Source organism: Argopecten irradians, chromosome 6 (genome assembly GCF_041381155.1).
Source record: "Argopecten irradians isolate NY chromosome 6, Ai_NY, whole genome shotgun sequence".
NCBI classification, from domain to species: domain Eukaryota; kingdom Metazoa; phylum Mollusca; class Bivalvia; order Pectinida; family Pectinidae; genus Argopecten; species Argopecten irradians.
Window position 1 is genome coordinate 43,271,145 of NC_091139.1, and position 19,035 is coordinate 43,290,179.

Below are 19,035 nucleotides of genomic sequence, written 5' to 3' on the forward strand. Positions count from 1 at the left end.
AAGCAAATGCTATCAGCATTTGTTTTGCTTTATATTGATTGGATGATAAAAAATTTCAATATTGAAGAATTAAAATTTATATTATTTTAAACGCCAGTTGAATGAGGGGGACACCGTTGCTGCGCTGATCGGTAACCCCATGTTTATTTCCGGTTCCACACGTGGTCGTGATGAAAAATGTCAAAAATAGAAAAAGCAGACGTTCCTGAGGGAAGTTGTGCATTCTTTATCGAGAGAAAAGCAAGATATTGTAGATTCAGGCCAAACCAAGGTCAGAGATATTGTGCAGAACACGCTGGATTGCTCGGTGTAAGACTATTCGCACTTTCAATGCCAGACTAATCCTACTTTCATTTTCACTAACTATATGTATCTGATCAGGAGTTAGATGACATTGAATCAACATGTTAGATATCATATTATACATATTGTTCTTCATGTGTATCTTTTAGATGGGTTTCATGGTTCATCACATTGTCGAAATAAAAAATAAAAGTCTGTTACAGATTTTATTGTCATTCAGTCATATATTATTAGGCTTTAAAAAAATTAAGAGGTACCGCGAGCTGAGGTAAAAAAAATAAATAAATAAAAAAGCCTAATAATATAGGCAGGTTTAGTGGACTATCATAAATCCATACAGTTATTTAAAAAATAAAATTTCACAAGTTAGTCATGTGAAGTTAGTGATACTAATGATGCTGGCTACTCGTGTCTATGTATGTTACAGATTGATACTGGTAGAAAGAGAGTTAAGTGTCCACTAAATTCAAAACAGTAAGTTTCTGTAAGATTTCTTCTTGATCTAATTACGAGTTGGACTCAAAGGATTGTTATTATCACCAGAAACATATATACATAGAGATTGGAAACTCCTTCTTTGTCTTTGCTGACAGGCAGAGGGACCTTCGGTTTATAGGCATTTCCCTTGGCTAACTTCTTTTAAGTGTATTTAACATTATATTTTTGCATCAACACAAAGTTGTGATTTAATATGATTTTTGAAAGCATGAAAATAAGGAATTTTACCTGGTTTTTCAAAATCAGACATTCAAAACAGGAATTGCATTTTGTTTTATTAATGTATATGTTAAAATATTATTTTTTTTCTTTCCAAAATCATACTCAAACCATTTGAAAATTACTGAACTTTTATAATATATCAAAGTTATTCTGCTGTATCTCACTATTTATGAGTTTATCAAAAAACTCCTAAGCACATACAGAGATGCGTCTGCTGATTGTTAAAATGGCGGAGTTGCCAATCTCTCTAATATATGTTTCTGTTATCATATTATTATGACATTGAGAAATACTCTGATAGGCAAACTTGTTAGACAGAAAAATATAATGTTTGCAAATTGTCTCATCATGCTAAACCTCTTAACATTGTTGAAGTAATAAGCTGTTACTCCAATTTCATTTTTTCTTCTTCTTCCAAACTATTATAACTAAAACATTATTTTGGAGTAATACTATGTGTAATATTAATTTTGCAAAATATTCAGAGACTAAAGTAAATACATAGAGTGATATAAATCATTTCATTGATAATATATATATGATCTATCACAAGTGAAAACTTTGACTTAAATTTTAAATGTCAAATTATATAATGTAGTTAAGTATTGATGACAGGTAATATAAGAAATATCGTTTGTATTAAAGTACTTGTTATGAGGATCAGCTGAACAAGCATCTCAAGAAATGCAGAAAACAACAAAGTGAAATACCTGTAAGTATTGACTGTAGATCTTATTAATATCCAAATTATAACTGTATGTTCTAAATGTTAATTTCATCATATAAAGTATGCATTAAATTTATTAGACATATCACAGAAGTTAAGGCAGGCATTTATTCCACTTGAAACATACAAATGCAGCAGCATGAAGAGATTTATGGGCACAGCAACCTTTTAAAAAAGTTACATCTGAAAAATGACATCATATTTGTTGGAATAAAATTTCAAACAACCCTCTTGGTCTCTTTCTCAGGTAATTAGATATCAAAGCAAATATTAAAACTAAGAATATTGTGACAAAAGTGCAATGATTTAACCTTAATGAGGAACCTTAATGAGGTAGAAAATTTCTTATGACCCCCAAAAAATGTAAACAGATGCCATACTGATACACATATAAGTTACGTTAAAGATAAGTTACCTGATAATATTTTGTCTTTTTTTTCATCAATGTTTTGAATTTTTTAACTAAGAACTATATGTTAATTCGTCATTTTACTTAAAGGTCTTCCATGTTGATGGCATTAATTCAGGGGCAGATTCTTCAGATCTTGATGAAGAAACAAGAAAGGTATCTCATTTCATTCATTATCTTTATTTTTATGTGCTATCGAATCATATAAAAGAGTTTTTGTCTCAAAGTTTGGTTCTGCCATACTATGATATATGTCTACAATAGTGTTTTCTAATAGTCTAATACCACATGGTCAATCCAATGCCTTGTCTTCAGTCATATATACCACATTGTTAGGTTGGGTTTGATATTGCTTAACATCTTAATATCACTAGACAGCCATCAGTCTAAGCCTGGGGACAGAACCCAGAGCCTTTTTCACGTGAGTGTGTACTGTACCATAATGTCAATCCAAGCCTTGTGTTCCCAGTTAACATTGTCAATCCAGGCCATGTGTTCCATGTCAAAGTGTGGACGACATTGTCATTCTAGGCCGTGTGTTCCCTGTCAAAGTTTACACCACATTGTCAATTCAGACCTCTGTGTTCCCTTTAAAAGTGTACAACCCATTGCAAATCCATGCCTTGTCTTCCCTGTAAAAGTGTACACCACATTGCCGTTCTAGGCTGTGTGTTACCTGACCAAGTGTACACCACGCACATTGTCATTCCAGGCCCTGTGTTCCCTGTCAAAGTGTATACCACATTGTGAATCCAGGCCTTGTGTTTCCTATCAAAGTGTGGACCACATTGTCATTATAGGCCGTGTGTTCCATGTCAAAGTGTGGACCATATTGTCATTATAGGCCGTGTGTTCCATGTCAAAGTGTGGACAACATTGTCATTCTAGGCCTTGTGTTCCCTGTCAAAGTGTACACCACATTGTCATTATAGGCCATGTGTTTCCTACCAAAGTATGGACCACATTGTCATTATAGGCCATGTGTTCTCTGTCAAAGTGTATACCACATTGTGAATCCAGGCCTTGTGTTTCCTATCAAAGTGTGGACCACATTGTCATTATAGGCCATGTGTTCCCTGTCAAAGTGTGGACCACATTGTGAATCCAGTCCTTGTGTTCCCTGTCAAAGTGTGGACCACATTGTGAATCCAGGCTTTGTGTTCCCTGTCAAAGTGTGGACCACATTGTCAATATAGGCCTTGTGTTTCCTGTCAAAGTGTGTACCACATTGTCATTATAGGCCATGTGTTCCCTGTCAAAGTATGGACCACATTGTCCTTACAGGCGATGTGTTCCATGTCAAAGTGGTGACGACATTGTCATTCTAGGCTGTGTGTTTCCTGTCAAAGTGTACACCACATTGTCATTATAGGCCATGTGTTCTCTGTCAAAGTGTATACCACATTGTGAATACAGGCCTTGTGTTTCTTGTCAAAGTGTGGACCACATTGTCATTATAGGCCATGTGTTTCCTATCAAAGTATGGACCACATTGTCATTATAGGCCATGTGTTCCATGTCAAAGTGTGGACAACATTGTCATTATAGGCCATGTGTTCTATGTCAAAGTGTTGACCACATTGTGAATTCAGTCCTTGTGTTCCCTGTCAAAGTGTGGACCACATTGTGAATCCTGGCCTTGTGTTCCCTGTCAAAGTGTGGACCACATTGTGAATCCAGGCCTTGCGTTCACATTGTGAATCCAGGCCTTGCGTTCACTGTCAAAGTGTGTACCACATTGTCATTATAGGCCATGTGGTTCCTATCAAAGTATGGACCACATTGTCATTATAGGCCATGTGTTTCCCGTCAAAGTGTATACCACATTGTGAATCCAGGCCTTGTGTTTCTTGTCAAAGTATGGACCACATTGTCATTATAGGCCATGTGTTCCATGTCAAAGTGTGGACAACATTGTCATTAAAGGCTGTGTTTTCCCTTTCAAAGTGTATACCACATTGTGAATCCAGGCCTTGTATTCCCTGTCAAAGTGTGGACCACATTGTGAATCCAGGCCTTGTGTTCCCTGTCAAAGTGTGTACAACATTGTCATTATAGGCCGTGTGTTCCATGTCAAAGTGTGTACCACATTGTCATTATAGACCGTGTTTTCCCTGTCAAAGTGTACACCACATTGTGAATCCAGTCCTTGTGTTCCCTGTCAAAGTATGGACCACATTGTCATTATAGGCCATGTGTTTCCTGTCAAAGTGTGGACCACATTGTGAATCCAGGTCTTGTGTTTCTTGTCAAAGTGTGTACCACATTGTCATTATAGACTGTGTGTTTCCTGTCAAAGTGTGGACCACATTGTGAATCCAGGCCATGTGTTCCCTGTCAAAGTTCAGACCTTATTTTCATTATAGGACGTGTGTTCTCTTTCAAAATGTGGATCACATTGTCTTTATAGGCCATGTGTTCTCTGTCAAAGTGTGGACGACATTGTCATTTTAGGCCATATGTTCCCTATCAAAGTGTGTACAACATTGTCATTATAGACTGTGTGTTTCCTGTCAAAGTGTGTACCACATTGTCATTATAGACTGTGTGTTTCCTGTCAAAGTGTGTACCACATTGTCATTATAGACTGTGTGTTTCCTGTCAAAGTGTGGACCATATTGTCATTATAGACTGTGTGTTTCCTGTCAAAGTGTACACCACATTGTCATTATAGGCCATGTGTTCTCTGTCAAAGTGTATACCACATTGTGAATACAGGCCTTGTGTTTCTTGTCAAAGTGTGGACCACATTGTCATTATAGGCCATGTGTTTCCTATCAAAGTATGGACCACATTGTCATTATAGGCCATGTGTTCCATGTCAAAGTGTGGACAACATTGTCATTATAGGCCATGTGTTCTATGTCAAAGTGTATACCACATTGTGAATCCAGGCCTTGTGTTTCCTGTCAAAGTGTGGACCACATTGTCATTATAGGCCATGTGTTCCCTGTCAAAGTGTTGACCACATTGTGAATCCAGTCCTTGTGTTCCCTGTCAAAGTGTGGACCACATTGTGAATCCTGGCCTTGTGTTCCCTGTCAAAGTGTGGACCACATTGTGAATCCAGGCCTTGCGTTCACTGTCAAAGTGTGTACCACATTGTCATTATAGGCCATGTGGTTCCTATCAAAGTATGGACCACATTGTCATTATAGGCCATGTGTTCCCTGTCAAAGTGTGGACCACATTGTGAATCCAGGCCTTGTGTTCACTGTCAAAGTGTGGACCACATTGTCATTATAGGCCATGTGGTTCCTATCAAAGTATGGACCACATTGTCATTATAGGCCATGTGTTTCCCGTCAAAGTGTATACCACATTGTGAATCCAGGCCTTGTATTCCCTGTCAAAGTGTGGACCACATTGTGAATCCAGGCCTTGTGTTCCCTGTCAAAGTGTGTACAACATTGTCATTATAGGCCGTGTGTTCCATGTCAAAGTGTGTACCACATTGTCATTATAGACCGTGTTTTCCCTGTCAAAGTGTACACCACATTGTGAATCCAGGCCTTGTGTTTCTTGTCAAAGTGTGTACCACATTGTCATTATAGACTGTGTGTTTCCTGTCAAAGTGTGGACCACATGTGTGAATCCAGGACTTGTGTTTCTTGTCAAAGTGTGTACCACATTGTCATTATAGACTGTGTGTTTCCTGTCAAAGTGTGGACCACATTGTGAATCCAGGCCTTGTGTTCCCTGTCAAAGTGTGTACCACATTGTCATTATAGGCCATGTGTTCTCTGTCAAAGTGTGGACCACATTTTCATTATAGGACGTGTGTTCTCTTTCAAAATGTGGATCACATTGTCTTTATAGGCCATGTGTTCTCTGTCAAAGTGTGGACGACATTGTCATTATAGGCCATATGTTCCCTATCAAAGTGTGGACCACATTGTGAATCCAGGCCTTGTGTTTCCTGTCAAAGTGTGTACCACATTTTCATTATAGGCCATGTGTTCTCTGTCAAAGTGTGTACCACATTGTCATTATAGGCCATGTGTTCTCTGTCAAAGTGTGGACCACATTGTGAATCCAGTCCTTGTGTTCCCTGTCAAAGTGTGGACCACATTGTCAATATAGGCCTTGTGTTCCCTGTCAAAGTATGGACCACATTGTCCTTACAGGCGATGTGTTCCATGTCAAAGTGTGTACCACATTGTCATTCTAGGCTGTGTGTTTCCTGTCAAAGTGTACACCACATTGTCATTATAGGCCATGTGTTCTCTGTCAAAGTGTATACCACATTGTGAATACAGGCCTTGTGTTTCTTGTCAAAGTGTGGACCACATTGTCATTATAGGCCATGTGTTTCCTATCAAAGTATGGACCACATTGTCATTATAGGACATGTGTTCCATGTCAAAGTGTGGACCACATTGTCATTATAGGCCATGTGTTCTATGTCAAAGTGTATACCACATTGTGAATCCAGGCCTTGTGTTTCCTGTCAAAGTGTGGACCACATTGTCATTATAGGCCATGTGTTCCCTGTCAAAGTGTGGACCACATTGTCATTATAGGCCATGTGTTCCCTGTCAAAGTGTGGACCACATTGTGAATCCAGTCCTTGTGTTCCCTGTCAAAGTGTGGACCACATTGTGAATCCAGGCCTTGTGTTCCCTGTCAAAGTGTGGACCACATTGTGAATCCAGGCCTTGCGTTCACTGTCAAAGTGTGTACCACATTGTCATTATAGGCCATGTGGTTCCTATCAAAGTATGGACCACATTGTCATTATAGACTGTGTGTTTCCCGTCAAAGTGTATACCACATTGTGAATCCAGTCCTTGTGTTCCCTGTCAAAGTATGGACCACATTGTCATTATAGGCCATGTGTTTCCCGTCAAAGTGTATACCACATTGTGAATCCAGGCCTTGTGTTTCTTGTCAAAGTGTGTACCACATTGTCATTATAGGCCATATGTTCCCTGTCAAAGTGTGGACCACATTGTGAATCCAGGCCTTGTGTTCCCTGTCAAAGTATGGACCACATTGTCCTTACAGGCGATGTGTTCCATGTCAAAGTGTATACCACATTGTGAATCCAGGCCTTGTGTTTCTTGTCAAAGTGTGTACCACATTGTCATTATAGACTGTGTGTTTCCTGTCAAAGTGTGGACCACATTGTGAATCCAGGCCATGTGTTCCCTGTCAAAGTTCAGACCTTATTTTCATTATAGGACGTGTGTTCTCTTTCAAAATGTGGATCACATTGTCTTTATAGGCCATGTGTTCTCTGTCAAAGTGTGGACGACATTGTCATTATAGGCCATATGTTCCCTATCAAAGTGTGTACCACATTGTCATTATAGACTGTGTGTTTCCTGTCAAAGTGTGGACCATATTGTCATTATAGACTGTGTGTTTCCTGTCAAAGTGTGGACCACATTGTCATTATAGACTGTGTGTTTCCTGTCAAAGTGTGGACCACATTGTCATTATAGACTGTGTGTTTCCTGTCAAAGTGTGGACCACATTGTGAATTCAGGCCTTGTGTTTCCAAAGTTGTCAAAGTGTGGACCACATTGTCATTATAGGCCATGTGTTTCCTGTCAAAGTGTGGACCACATTGTCATTATAGGCCATGTGTTCTCTGTCAAAGTGTGTACCACATTGTCATTATAGGCCATGTGTTCTCTGTCAAAGTGTGGACCACATTGTCATTTTATAGGCCATGTGTTTTCTGTCAAAGTGTGGACCACATTGTGAATCCAGGCCTTGTGTTCCGTGTTAAAGTGTGGACCACATTGTCATTATAGGCCATGTGTTCTCTGTCAAAGTGTGGACCACATTGTCATTTTATAGGCCATGTGTTTTCTGTCAAAGTGTGGACCACATTGTGAATCCAGGCCTTGTGTTCCGTGTTAAAGTGTGGACCACATTGTCATTATAGGCCATGTGGTTCCTATCAAAGTATGTACCACATTGTCATTATAGGCCATGTGTTCTCTGTCAAAGTATGTACCACATTGTCATTATAGGTGGTGTGTTCCCTGTCAAAGTGTACACCACATTGTCAATCCAGGCCTTGTGTTCCCTGTCAATATTGTTAATTCAGAAATCACAGTATAAACAGCCTTTTGGGGGAATATAATGCATAGGCATGACTTGTTAGGAATGGTAGTATTCTAAATACATTTGACGTCATAAACCATCTAATAATATTTTTGTTGGGTGTTTGATCAGATTCCCTGGGCAGATGTTCCTTTGTCTGAGCTACTTAGTCTGATTGATAGAGTGAACCAGAAATATCAAGGTAAGTGTTTACAATGTCATGTTTTGGTAAAGATTGTCAGAAGATTGCTTGAGTTCTATTTCTTATCAATACTCTGGAGCCCTGACCTACCGCCAGTACCTTACCAGTTCATGTCACTAAAGCATTCTACTAGAGAGGGCTAGTTACAGAATATTACCAGTATTAACCATTTTTTGATAGTACACACTTGGTAATTAAAACTCAAGAAATATTGATATAAATGTTATATTTACTTATCATCAATGTCATGAATAAGATAAACTCAGGGATTTTTCCAGAATATGTTGAAGCCATTCCAACAGAGATCCTAGATCATGAAAGTTTGCAGGAAGAGTTGGCCAATGACAATTTCAGAATACCAGCTCTTAGGCACAGAAAGCAACAGGTAAGTCTACAGTTGTATGTAATAGATATCTTATTAAAAACTTAGAGTTACAATATAAATAATGTTATAGAAGGGTTTTATCATTGTATGTAGAACTTTGTATATAATGGTAATACTGTTGCTCTAGATGACAGGACAATTGTATATATATAATGGTAATACTGTTGCTCTAGATGACAGGACAATTGTATATATATAATGGTAATACTGTTGCTCTAGATGACAGGACAATTGTATATATATATATATGATGGTAATACTGTTGCTTTAGATGACAGGACAATTGTGTGTATATATATATATATATATATATATATAATGGTAATACTGTTGCTCTAGATGACAGGACAATTATATATATATATATATAATGGTAATACTGTTGCTCTAGATGACAGGACAATTGTTAGCTTACCTGGTCCGAAGGACCGAGGTGAGCTTATGGGATACCGCAGCGTCCGGCGTCCAGCGTCTGGCGTCTGTCAACAATCGACTTCTTCTCCATAACCGCTGGTCGGATTTCAACAAAATTTGACTGGTAGCATCCTTATGGGCTACTAACTGAAAATTGTACAAATGATGGGGCTGACCCCCCGGGGGCCTGAAGGGCGGGGCCAAAAGGGGTCAATTTGGCTATTTCCATATAAACGACTTCTTCTCTGAAACCAAGCATGGGATAGCACCCATAATGCAATGGTAGCATCCTTATAGGGTGGGGATTCAAAAGTGTACAAATGATGGGGCTGACCCCCCGGGGGCCTGAGGGCGGGGTCAAATGGGGTCAATTTGGCTATTTCCATAAAAACGACTTCTTCTCTGAAACTAAGCAAGAGATAGCACTCATAATGCAATGGTAGTATCGTTATAGGGTGGGGATTCAAAATTGTACAAATGATGGGGCTGACCCCTGGGGGGCCTGAGGGGCGGGGTCAAAAGGGGTCAATTTGGCTATTTCCATATAAACGACTTCTTCTCTGAAACCAAGCATGGTATGGCACCCATAATGTAATGATAGCATCCTTATAGGGTGGGGATTCAAAATTGTGCAAATGATAGGGCTGACCCCCCCCCCCCCCCCCCCCCCCCGGGGGCTTGAGGGGCGGGGTCAAAAGGGGTCAATTTGGCTTTTTCCATATAAATGACTTCTTCTCTGCAACTAAGCGTGGTATAGCACCCATAATGCAATGGTAGCATCCTTATAGGGTGGGGATTCCAAATTGTGCAAATGATGGGGCTGACCCCCCGGGGGCCTGAGGGGCGGGGTCAAAAGGGGCCAATTTGGCTATTTCCATATAAACGACTTCTTCTCTGAAACTAAGCATGGTATAGCACCCATAATACAATGGTAGCATCCTTATAGTGTGGGGATTCAAAATTGTGCAAATGATAGGGCTGACCCCCCGGGGACTTGAGGGGCGGGGTCAGAAGGGGTCAATTTGGCTATTTCTCTGCAACTTAACATGGGATTACGCTCATAATGCAATGGTTACATCCTTATAGGGTGGGGATTCCAAATTGTGCAAATGATAGGGCTGACCCCCGGGGGCCTGAAGGGTGGGGTCAAAAGGGGTTAATTTAGCTATTTCCATATAAACGACTTCTTCTCTGCAACTAAGAATGGAAGAGCACTTATAATGCAATGGTAGCATCCTTATAGGGTTGGGATTTGAAATTGTACAAATGATAGGGCTGACCCCCGGGGCCTTAGACGGCAATAGATGCGAGGTCAAAAAGGTCAATTAGGCTACTACTTTCATATAAATTACTTTGTCTCTGAACCTATGTATTGGATAGCATATTTGTATGGTATCAATAGCATCACTGTATGGTTGTGATTCAAAATTAAACTTTGGGAGTCAATTTTGCTTATTTTTCTAATTGTCAGAGTCTTGTGATAATTACTAACAAAAAACCAGGTGAGCGATACAGACCCTCTAGGCCTCTTGTATATATATAATGGTAATACTGTTGCTCTAGATGACAGGACAATTGCATATCTATATATTATGGTAATACTGTTGCTCTAGATGACAGGACAATTGTATATATATATAATGGTAATACTGTTGCTCTTTTTATGAAACGGATGTGTTCAATTATTTTAAGGGGGGAGTGGGGAGGACACAGAATTTTGAGAATTTCGAGAGGTCCAATGGGCAAAAATGTATTGCAAGAATAATCTCAGGTCATTGATAATGACTGCCAGAGTTATTATTAAATAGCACCATTTTACTTCTATTCCCAAAAAGTTCTTTTTTGCTTTCGTGAAACAAAATCAACAGGGACTGCTCCTGCTACTTGACTATACATTCTACTACATTTGCTTTGTCCTTTAGGCATCACTTATTGGACATCTAGGGAAAATGGATCTTCTTAAGGATAAGATGTGTTATGTAGAACTTGGTGCTGGAAAGGGTAAATGATCTTTATTATTAATGGTACATTGTCTTATCATTGTATCTGACTCAGTTAATTCTTAAAGTTTTGGTTTTAATTGATCTACAAATTAACATATATGTTCATACTGAATATTCAATTACTTAATTTTAATGGCTTTGTTGTAATTGTTGATTTTAATGGCTTTGTTTTAATTGTTGATTTTAATGGCTTTGTTGTAATTGTTGATTTTAATGGCTTTGTTTTAATTGTTGATTTTAATGGCTTTGTTTTAATTGTTGATTTTAATGGCTTTGTTTTGATTATTGATTTTAATGGCTTTGTTTAATTATTGATTTTAATGGCTTTGTTTTGATTATTGATTTTAATGGCTTTGTTTTAATTGTTGATTTTAATGGCTTTGTTTTAATTGTTGATTTTAATGGCTTTGTTTTAATTGTTGATTTTAATGGCTTTGTTTTGATTATTGATTTTAATGGCTTTGTTTTAATTGTTGATTTTAATGGCTTTGTTTTAATTGTTGATTTTAATGGCTTTGTTGTAATTGTTGATTTTAATGGCTTTGTTTTAATTGTTGATTTTAATGGCTTTGTTTTGATTGTTGATTTTATTGTATAACTTTAGGTATGTTATCCCATTGGATCCAGAAAGCTTCAGATAAATGTAACGACACAGCCTTTTTGTTGGTGGACAGGGGTCATGTTCGGTACAAGGTCAGTACAACATTGTCAAGGTCACTTATTCATTTCAGTCTCAATGTTATAGGTTAATCGATGTTATAAAAATGGATGTTGTCACTGTTGAGAAAGTACTGTAATGTATTATGATCATTTTAATATGACAATATACATTTTATATTGCGATAGGTATTTGATTTATGTGTGAATTTAATTGGTACCTGTTACTGGTAAATACTAATTGATGTGAATTTCACTTCTCTATATATTGTACAGAAGAAAAGGCTTAATATGACCCTAAGCAGTTATTGATCTACTAAAAGGTTGATAGATAAATACAACTATAATTGGATATCAATCTGTATATGACCCTGGTAGCAATATTATCACAATGGTTTACAGGCAGAAAACCAACACAAATGGGGTGAGAGTGGTCCTAGATTTGAGCGGATTAGGATTGATATTGCCAACCTTCACCTAGGTAAGATATTCAACACTTATTGCTATTATGAATTTGTTTTTTTATGTCCTCCGATTTCAGTATTTTCCCAAAATGTTATATTTCTAGAACAGTTTTATCACATTGTGTAATGAAATAAAATCAATTTGTTGAAGGGAAGGTGCCCAGTATACATGACAACAAGCGCCCGGTAGTTGCTGTAGGAAAACACCTATGTGGGGGCGCCACCGGTAAGTTACGTTACATGTATAAAAACAAGAAAAATGAGATCACAGTAAATAAGATTCCCAAAAATACCATATTCTTTATATAATGGATGCAAGTGTACTGTTAACCACATTTTTCCACAAGATACATTTGGTTTTTGGTGTAAGTTCAAAGATCATTCAAATTCAAATGCTTCAAGAATAATTAATATTTGAATGCTTGATTGTCGATTTTCAGTAAGACCTCTTATGATTAAGCTTATCCACAAAAATAAAAAAGATGCAGAATTGTATGCATGAAAATTAAGTGTTTTACAGTATCAACTGTCAATGTCATTTAAGGACATGATAGATTTTAGAGGTATAGATAAGCCAGAGTACCTGGAGAAAAGTCACTGACAACTGCCTGAATGGATTTCTAACCTACAACCCAGAGATTGATGGCGGCTCAGTGTCAGGACTCCTTATTACTGTGGTTGTTGTATTGGCTGTAACTGAAATAGTTGTAATGATATCTATATACATGGATTATACATAATTATGGTGGTAATAAGGAGCTTCTTTGTAACTGTTGTAATATTTAAGATTATTTATCATTGCATCAGATCTAGCGGTGCGATGTGTGACAAATACCTTGACTACTGACGACTCCATAGAGACGGCTAGAGGAAATGAACCAGCATGTAAACGCTCCAAACCCAACACCAGGTATAACATCAGGATCGAGTGATGCATATCTCTGGTCCTGTATATTCTTCATTTTCTGTCAAAGAGCATATGATACTCCATCTCTACAAATTACAGAGTTATCTGCCCTTGTGGGTAGGTATTGATTGTTACCTAATTAATTTGGATATGAAAATTACATCATTTCCTCTTGCTTGCAACAAATGACATCAATGACATCAATACCTTCCCACAAGAGCAGATAACTCAGTAATATCACATGAAACCCCTTCCTCCTAAAAAGTACTTGTAACTAATATTCTGAACTAATCCTATTTTTGCATTGACTTAATTTTGCGATTCAAGCCTAATTAATGCATTTTCACAGCAATTTAATGTAGTGATTTAGACTTGCATATGGTTCTGCTGTATCTGCACATGTGTTTGAAGCATTTTTGTGGTGTTTAATTGTCGTGATTCCCTATGGCCTGCAAATCAGCAGTAGACTGTCGATTACCTAGACTGTGTTATAAATATTTCTATGTTCCAGCTCCCTGTTTGCTGGTCTGACCATAGCTCTGTGCTGCCACCATCGCTGTACCTGGGAGACGTATGTAGGCAAATCGTTTATGAAGACATGTGGGTTTTCCTCTCGAGACTTTACTTTGATGTGTAAGCTGAGCAGTTGGACAGCAGCTACATGGAAAGGCTGGACTACTATTGAACAAATGAACAAAGAAATAAAATCATCATCAAATATAGATAGCATTTCTCCAGTGTTACAAACTTCTGATGGAGGCAGCAGTGAAGGTTCAACCCGTGGTGAAGTTTCCTCTCCTCAAAGTGAGGCTAGTTGTACAGACCGTGCAGAGACAGTGTTGGAAGATAATAGAGATCTAGTCAGCCAGAGTGATGAGGCGGAGGATGAACATCAATCAGAACCTGCTCTCACCAGGTAAATTATGTAGAACTCACCAGGTAACCTTTGTCGAACTCACCAGATGAATTATGTAGAACTCACCAGGTAAATTTTGTAGAATTGAGCTCTCACCAAGTCACTTTTGTAAAAATGAGCTCTTTAAAAAACCAGAAAGGCCCCAAAAAAAATGTCTGTTTAGGGTTACCCAACTTACCCAACCAACCCTAATTTTTTTACCCCGACCTTAATTTTTTTCCTATGAAAAAAATTATAAGTCAGGATTTTGATCTCGGACACTAAAACAAAACAAAAAAGTCCCGACCTACCGACCCTTTTTTTTTGCCAATGTAACCCTAAACAGACATATTTTTTTTTTGTCTAACTGTTGTAGAATTGAGCCCTCACTGGGTAACTCGTGTAGAACTCACCAGAGTTTATTATAAAATTTAAGGGACAGATGATGAAATGTTTTCAGCTGTCTTGATTTTCATGATCTTTATCTTTGTTATAGAAATGACCTGTCTCTGCCAACAGAAGCCAGAGAAAAGATCGGGAGACAGTGTAAACGACTTATCGACTTCGGCCGGGTCCAGTATATGCGGGAACATGATATGGATTCAAAATTGGTGGTCTACATCGATGAAAGACTTACTCCTGAAAATGTGGCCATCATAGCACTGCCTCACAATCAGCTAAATACCTGTGGGCAGTCATAGCACTTGGTTATCAATCACAGCAGCACCGACCAGCTATCAGACATTGCTCAACCACTGCAGTGTAAAACAGTAGATCCTGGGGAAACTTCATACAGATTTTCAGCTTTAGATTTGATGTCATTATAGTAGTGATCACCTCAGCTGATCCTAGGTCACTATAATACTAACATTCATCTACAGTAGTACTGACAACGTTTACCATAGCAACTGACGTTTAGTGAGGATTTTGGGCCACATTAGAGCTGATCAAGTACCAGTCACTGCTGATATGATCATCAGTCATTCTATATGTAAATAGTAATATAATTTTATGGTTTATTAAAACAAAATGTGCTTTTAAGTGTGAATGTATCTAGTGTAAATATCTAAAGTTATTACTTCCTTATGACTGGTTCCAGAAAGTACAAAGAAATCTCTCATTAAAGAATTCTCAATATTAACTTCTTTGATATTTGTTAAAGTCACCTAGCCATGACAGCCTTTTACAGCGCCGTTACAATAAGCGTACGTGTGACGGTCAGTCTAGTAGGTGGTTCGCTTGATTGGTAGCTAGTCAGGTTGCATGGTAGCTAGTCAGTTTGCCAACGACATTCAATAAGCTGTGTAAGCACGGCTCTCATTGGCTGTCCCTTCAATGTAGGGGCGGAGCTAAAATAGTTGGAAATGTCTGTCGTTGATTACTACATAAAATGATCGGCATCGTAAGCTTCATAATGTAAAAAGGTTACACAAATACATTTAATTACCTCATGTAGAGACTCTAAATCAGCGCTAATCAGTGAAGTACGTATGGAAAGAGCTACTGTTTTAGCGGAAAAGTCTATCAGAAATTGTACGGAAAAGAAATCACCTGCTTCTGACTAATAATACATGTATCTTTACCGCAAGGTGTGTGAAACCAAATCGGGTACAATGTACAACTGACCATCGTGTCTTGTCAAAATATATTCCGATAAAATACGGCTTTGACACATACCTGGATGTTAGTAGGGGATGCTATTCCAGCTGTAGGCGTAGATTTTTTTTTAACTTTGTCACCAGTATTTAATCAGAAAGATGCATTTGAATTTAGTGTCTCTGCTAAAATCAATCTCTTGTAAACTACCGCCGCGCATGCGCCAACATCCGAGAACATTACCTCGAATAAGAATCAAATTAAATTATAATATTTAGGCAATGCATACAAACTCAAAGTCTACTAGAATAACATCCCCTAATACATGTAACATCCAGGTATGTATCAAAACCGTGTTTGATCGGAATATATTCTGATAAGACATAATCTATTGTCAGCCGTACCTGATTTGTTTTTCCACACCAAACGGACCTTGCAGCGGAAAAGTCCGTCAGAAGGTACAACAGTAGCTAACGTTAGATTCGGCTGTGACATTACATGTAACATTAGAATGGATACAATAGATCTAAACCCAACACATTAATAAACATGATGAAAAGTTTGATCCATTGGAACGGTGGTAGATACATAAGATTTCGCTACAGTATGACTACTCCCCGAAGTCGAGAGAAATGGCCAATAATTTTTGAACAAAACATCCTCAAAACATTTGCTTAATAAGTGAAACAAAACAATTACGAATTTTTAATACCGTGATTGAATGTATCCATTGTAAAAAATTAAATAGTGCACAACGTGATCAAACACATTGTACAACAGAGTCGGGTACGAACATCAAAGATCTGCTGGCTCCGCCTACTTCTCAATGTTATCAGTCAGGGGGCAATCAGTCGGGCTGCTGATGCTTCAGCCAATCAATGCCTTCGTTACATGCCACCTAAAATCTAATCTACTGCATCAGTTACCAGCCTACTAGATCAGCTACCAGCCAACGTGTCTATCGAGTGAATGAATGTAAACAGGAACACTTGTTGTAACGGCGCTGTAATAACACTGTGACAAAAGTTTGACAGTGACGTGGTATAATATGAAGTCTTTCTGAAAAGAGAAGATACCACCCATTTTTAGGAGGAATATAGTTTTAATACATATACATAGTTACTGCAAACAACTTTATTATTGCGTATAACATGTTTCGCATCTTCTTTATTTTCAACATATTAGTGAAACCCCCCAGTACATAAATTCACGGCCAAGTGCTCTTACTGACAATTATAATGCATTTATATATACATATAACAATTAGTAACAGAATGTTTGAATTTGTGTTAGAGCTCTCTCACAAACATAAAGTGGTCTACAGTATAACAAAGACATTTCTTTGGTCCACAGAGGTTTGTTATTACAACACACTACCGACAAGTAAATAAAATAGAAAACAAGAGCATACAACTTTGCATACATTTTAATGATTCTTTGGATACAATACATTTACATGTACTACGTACACAATGTCTATGTAAATGTAATACTCCCTATAATTATAATCCCAGTTTTGTCTTCTACACTTTGAAATAAACATGAACTTTAGATGAGTAAGGCAAACAAACCGCTTTAGTATTTATATTGAATGTTTAAAATAATATCACAAACAGAACAAAAATTAAAACTGAATGTCAGTTTATTAGTTACACAAACTTACATACAAGGATAAATATATCGGGAAGGAGGAAATTCAATATGAGATGTAACTTGAATCTATAGTAACTGTTGATATTACTTCATTAGCATGAAGATAACAAGCCTTAAAATGATGAAGATGGTCATCGGTACAGCTCAATAACAAATACAAAATAATCATATTTAATTATCTCCACTTAATGAAGGCAAGATATTTGTTCTGGTATCTCCAGGAATATGTCATGATATAGATATAGGAAGCTAATGCTCCAATGTACCTCTCTGAGCAAACATGGAGGAAGCACACATATTCTGTTACTGCTTGCTAGAGTTACTTGCCCTTTTCCGGGAAGTATTGATTGTGACGGCATGTGTACAGGGTGTCCCAAAAACATGTCCCAACTTTGATAGGTAATAACTTTCACAATACTGAACTTTTTATGGAAATTCAAAATGATTTAAAAAGCAGGAGTATCCAAATTTAACTTAATTGGGTACAAATGTACATATTACATCATAATTTTTTGTGATTACGTCATAATAGAAATGATGACATCATCAATGATGTCACATTTGGTGACTTTCTAGCAGCATGAAGATTCAGACTGAAGATATTGAACTCTACAATGCGGTTGGAAAATCCCCTACTTAAGTAAATGAAATGTTATGAAAATGTCACCCATGTATGCAGTCCATCTCCAGGAAGTAGAATAACAGAATTGTGAGGTGGTGAGTAATTTTAAAGACAGAATTCATCATATCATCGAAAAGAAGGGTGGACACCTTGCGCCCAATCTTTTAATGAAAGTTATTGATTTTCTGAACAAATCGCAAAATTAGCGAAATATGACTTTCGCTCAATCAATTTTCAATATAGGTACATGCATGTATTAACAAAAAGGTATTTGTCCGGGTTGTTATATATCGTTGTACAAAGCAGATCACTACCTTTCTCATGGTAAATAGATCAAATTCCTCCGTCTATCAAAACATTTTTATAAAGCGTTAAACTCGGGACATGTTTTTTGGGACACCCTGTATGTAAGCATAACGTCATTATTTTTAGAGCAAACAAGGTAATTTATGCACACCAAGTAATGACGTCACAATCCATACCTTCCCTGCTATAGCAGATAACCTGGTAATATACAAAGACAGGATAACAAAAGAAGTGATGGATAATCAAACACAGGAATTAGAACACCAAAGGCTCATATCATCTACAAAATAATTGGAACTACAAAAACCTTATCCTAAACAAATTTGTTTAAAGTTTTCAACTGAAGATAATCTCAATAAAACTGAATCATGAATTGAAATAAATCATGGCTGGATGAGATAAATTATTCACCTTAATCTAAAGTATCGTGATATGTTATTTCTGATTTGTATGGTTAAATGGTGGAAATGAGAGACGTGGATACACCCAAACCATTCACATCAGTACAAGGAATGTGTACAATATCATTTACTCAGATGATCTGATGATCATTCATATCTAATAATCGTATTGGATTATACAGTAAACAGATTAGAGAATTTCAGGCTGTTTTAAGTGGTACAGAATCATAACTGATAGCAACAGTAAATCTCACAATATATTCATAAGCTTATGATTGTCAATGTACATGTATCATACTTAGAAAAGGAAGCTG

The 19,035-nt window shown here is 37.4% G+C and overlaps 1 protein-coding gene across 3 annotated transcripts; it reads left to right on the plus strand.

The window, feature by feature from the left end:
- Positions 1-128: 128 nt before the first annotated feature.
- Positions 129-17,889, plus strand: LOC138325984 (tRNA:m(4)X modification enzyme TRM13 homolog). 3 transcript variants are annotated; one of them, XM_069272033.1, is made up of 13 exons: positions 129-309; positions 731-777; positions 1,669-1,735; positions 2,250-2,315; positions 8,349-8,418; positions 8,685-8,803; positions 11,140-11,218; positions 11,825-11,913; positions 12,280-12,358; positions 12,493-12,567; positions 13,149-13,251; positions 13,760-14,164; positions 14,663-14,836. In XM_069272033.1, exons 1-13 carry the CDS (start codon positions 178-180, stop codon positions 14,691-14,693), a joined length of 1,362 nt encoding a protein of 453 aa, XP_069128134.1. In that variant the 5' UTR covers positions 129-177; the 3' UTR covers positions 14,694-14,836. The 3 variants fall into 3 exon arrangements, with proteins under 3 accessions (XP_069128134.1, XP_069128132.1, XP_069128133.1); XM_069272031.1 differs by having other exon boundaries at positions 131-309; positions 14,640-17,889; XM_069272032.1 differs by having other exon boundaries at positions 132-309; positions 8,697-8,803; positions 14,640-17,889.
- Positions 17,890-19,035: the final 1,146 nt, after the last annotated feature.

Excerpts from the sequence above, each read along its gene's own strand:
- LOC138325984 (XM_069272031.1), top strand. The coding sequence starts at position 178 with ATGTCAAAAATAGAAAAAGCAGACGTTCCTGAGGGAAGTTGTGCATTC. Across the intron at positions 2,316-8,348 it reads TTGATGAAGAAACAAGAAAG|ATTCCCTGGGCAGATGTTCC; the intron begins GTATCTCATTTC and ends GTGTTTGATCAG. Across the intron at positions 8,419-8,684 it reads AGTGAACCAGAAATATCAAG|GGATTTTTCCAGAATATGTT; the intron begins GTAAGTGTTTAC and ends AGATAAACTCAG.